The 3,719-nt window shown below is 54.6% G+C and overlaps 1 protein-coding gene across 1 annotated transcript; it reads right to left on the bottom strand.

Annotated features, from left to right (window-relative positions):
* Positions 1-210: 210 nt before the first annotated feature.
* Positions 211-3,510, bottom strand: LOC147608363 (uncharacterized). Its single transcript, XM_086789270.1, has one exon. The coding sequence runs from the start codon at positions 3,355-3,357 to the stop codon at positions 469-471; it is 2,889 nt and encodes a 962-aa protein (XP_086645396.1). The 5' UTR covers positions 3,358-3,510; the 3' UTR covers positions 211-468.
* Positions 3,511-3,719: the final 209 nt, after the last annotated feature.

The raw sequence follows: 3,719 nt of genomic DNA, 5'->3' as shown, positions 1-3,719 counted from the left end.
AGGGGGAGTTTTGGAGGAGCATGAGAAGACCACAAGATCATAAGTTAATGTCGAACAAGGACATAATGGGGAGTGCTAGATACTACCCAATGAAGATAGTGGAGATCAAAATATACTACAACAAGGAGAACGACAAAACACAAATTATGGTGATAATGATAATGTCAACTACTCTATTTGTTCACTTGATTGGAGATATGGATATAGAGGTTGACCAATTAATAAGTATGGATCTAATTTAAAGCACAAATGATAAGGCATAAACTATCATTGTGCGATGTGGAAAGTCTTTTCTAGGCTTTCTTTTTACGTTTATTGTGATGTATATCTTCTTTTTTCTAACTATTCATGATGTTATGATCGTCATAAGATCTATATCATGGAGAGTAGCCTAAAAATAAAGATTTAATAGACAAGAGAAGGGTATGGTATAGGGTGAAGAAAAACAAGATATGTAGAAATATGTGTTCAAGGGCTACAAGCTGAAGAAAGATGGATACTTGTGTTCTCTTGGAACTCGTCGATCGCTTCGTCGATAAGGTTGGACATGGTGACGGAGTGGAGAGTGACGCCCGTCACGCCGGAGAAGGTGGCGTAGTTCTCCAGCTCAGAGACGGAGTCGACCACGCTGTGGAGAAGGGAACGGAACTTAACCGCGCGGAAGGCCGGCAAAAAGGCGGCGGGGTGGCACTTCGCCAGCCCAAGCGCCAGCTCCACGCAAAAGCGCCGCACGCGGGGCAGTGCCGTCATGGGTAAAGGGTAACGCTCCAGCAGCCTCGCCAGTCCCGCCGCTAACAGTTCCGCGCTCATCCCCTCCTCTTCCAGCACTGACTCCAGCTGCTGCGCCTCTATCTCAAACACCAGCTTCGCCAGCAGGCCCAACGCTGCCTCCTGCACGCGCCCGCTTCGCTCCAGCACCGCCAGCTTGAACACTTGCTTTGTACAAGCTTTAGCGATGCGTGCTTTGCAGCTCTCGTGCTCCGAGTAGGCGCAGAAGCTCCGCAGGATGTTCATGGATAGAGCTCCTATTTCCCAATCCGCCACCATGTCGATCAGCGCCGCCACCATATCTCTTCCACCGCTGTGCCGCCGCTGCCCGGCGTGCTGAGCTTGAGCTTGAGCTTCTTCTTTTTCTTCCGCCGCCTGCTCCTCGCTGTCCTCCACCACCACCACCCCCCCATCCCGCACTTGCAGCCTTAGCATCTTCAGACAATTCGGCTTGCTCTTCAACGCTAGCAGCGCCAGCGCCTCGCCTGCCTTTTGCGCCAGCTGCAGCTGCCGCCTGTCGCCATCCCCTCTCTCCTTTATCAGCAGCGCCAGGAGGGTGCGCATGACGCCGCCCGTCTGCCCAATCATCTCGCGCACATCATCGTCCATGGCAAGGCTGCACAATATCTCTGTGGCCACATCCTGCAGCATTACGTGGGCCTGCCCGTATTCGAGAATGTTCCTGAGGTTGGAGATGGTGTAGACGATCTTGGAGATCTCTTCTCTGAGCATCTTGCCGGGAGTGCCAGTGGCGCCAGCCAGCAGGCTGAGCAGCTCTAGGGACTTCTTGACGAGGGCGATCTTGTGCTCGGGCTCCTCTGGGTTGAGGAGCGTGGCGTGGTTGGTGTCGATGAAGCTCACAAGGCGAGCCAAGAGGCCCCGTGTGACCCCGATCCGAGCACAGTTTAGAGGATCCTTGGCCAAGTTCTTGAGAATGCGCAGGCCAACGAGGTGGGTTTCCACATGCTTGGGCGCGATGGGTTCAGACCCGCCCTGCCGGATGTATTGCACATCGCCATCATGATCATCCTGCGCCAGCAGGCTGAAGATCCCCTCCATGGAGCCGGAGATAGCCGTGACTCGGATGCTGTAGCGATTACACTTTACCAGCTTGCTCAGCAGATCCGCCGCCACTTTCCTGATCTCAGACTCATCCGCGTTCTTCCATGTCACCATCTCCAACAACCTCTCCACTGCCCCTTGCTTCACGCCTATGCTTCTCAGAGTCTCCTCCGAGCAATCCTTCCGCGAGCAGAAGGTAAGCAGCACGCGGATGCCACCCAATTGCTCTGCGGGGATGTCAGACTGTAGCCATGTGAGGGCGTAGTCCACCAAGTCCATCTTCAGGCCTTCAAAGATGCTCTCTGTGAGGCACTTGCTGTAGACGTCGTAGAAGAAGCGGCGGGTGGTGCTGAGGTCCTGCGTGTCGAGTCCACAGAGCTCGTTCACCCGGACCAGGATCTTGCTGCAGGAGATTTGGAACTGCCAGTAGCTGCGCTCCAGGAGGAAGACAAGGGCCTCGAAAGTGGCGAGGCTGTAGAAGATGAAGAGGGCGGAGGAATGGTTGCTGCCGGTGTCGATCTCATTGGGGCGGGCGAAGTGTCGTTTGTAGAGGCGGTAGACGGCGAGGCCGGTGGCGACCATGGCAGAGAGCAGCTGCATCCAGTAGAGCAGGCGGCTGATATACTTAGCCTGGAATATCCTGTCCAGGATGGGGACTAGGGGCACACGCGAGGAAGACCAGGTTCGGGTGAGATGGGCGTGATTTTTTGCAGCAGCTCGACCATTATTCCACGCGGCGGCACAGCACTGATCGGCCGCGATCTCCTTCGACGGCCTAGAGCCGGTTTGATCATAATTCATGGCGGCACCTTCGCCGCCTGTTCTCTGCGCTCGGCCTATGGTGTGTGTGGATACCACAGTATAGCGCTTGCTCTTGAAGAAGACATCAGAGCTCTTCTGGTATGCCCTTAAGAAGAAGCTACCGGCAGCGGTGCCGGCGTCCTGGTGCTGCCACTCAAGCTCGTGACTGCGGCTGAAGATCCTTGCCCCTTCGATCACCAGAATCACAGTCACAAACCAGAAATCGATCTCCTTCAAGGTGATGGCATAGCCGCCCAGTAGAACCACCGTCGCCCATATGAACCCCAGTGTGCCCACGTTGCTCGCCACCTTTTCCAGCACCGCCAGCCTCATAGCGAACAGCGTGAGCTCCTTCTCCGGCGCGGCTTGCCGCTCCATCTCCATCTGCTCCCTGCGCGTGCTGCGCTTGGGCGACTTATTCTGATCAGCTGCAGCTGGGCCGCCACCGGATGGTGGGGTCATGAGGGCGCCCGGAGCGCCAGAGTACCTGGTGCTAATGGCGCCGGAGCCCCTCCTCATGATGGTGCCGCCAACATTGGGTGCAAAAGGGGAGAGATGCGCCCGCAAGCTGCCGCCATCTGTAGTGGCGCTGCCGGGCGTGTCGAGCTGGAATATGTTATTGATATCGAGTACCACATTGTCTGCACCGCCGCCGCCTCCGTTCATTCTGTCGTCATTTGATTCTGATTTAATCTGAGATGAGCTCTTGCCTCCCTGCCAAGGCATGATGATCAGCTGGCGCCTGCAAGCGCGCGACCAGGGTGTGAACTCATGCTGCAGCAGCAGAGCTATATTGATGTAACGATCAAAGAAAAGCGCCTTATGTTAATGAGTGATCATTCGACTGCTGCAACAAAACGATCAATCGGCCACAGTTAACAGCTACGTCTACTACTTACGTCCCTGCAAGCTTTTAATCTAATTGAGTAAGCCCTCATCTCATTGTCAAGAATCCAGTGACGAAACCAAAGTGTTTCCCACACGAAACGAAAAGCATGCTAGTGCTGCTGAATCTTGGTTCCAATGACGTGTTCTCGCTTTTGGAAATCGCATATTGTCATGACCCACACCATATTATTATAGCGCCC

This window comes from Cibotium barometz, chromosome 53, assembly GCF_041138505.1.
Source record: "Cibotium barometz isolate CiBa-2024 chromosome 53, ASM4113850v1, whole genome shotgun sequence".
Classification (NCBI taxonomy): Eukaryota; Viridiplantae; Streptophyta; class Polypodiopsida; order Cyatheales; family Cibotiaceae; genus Cibotium; species Cibotium barometz.
Note: the sequence above shows the minus strand (reverse complement) of the source record. Positions and strands in the feature narration are given on the sequence as shown.

Coding starts and splice junctions, on each gene's coding strand:
- LOC147608363 (XM_086789270.1), bottom strand. CDS start 3,357: ATGCCTTGGCAGGGAGGCAAGAGCTCATCTCAGATTAAATCAGAATCA.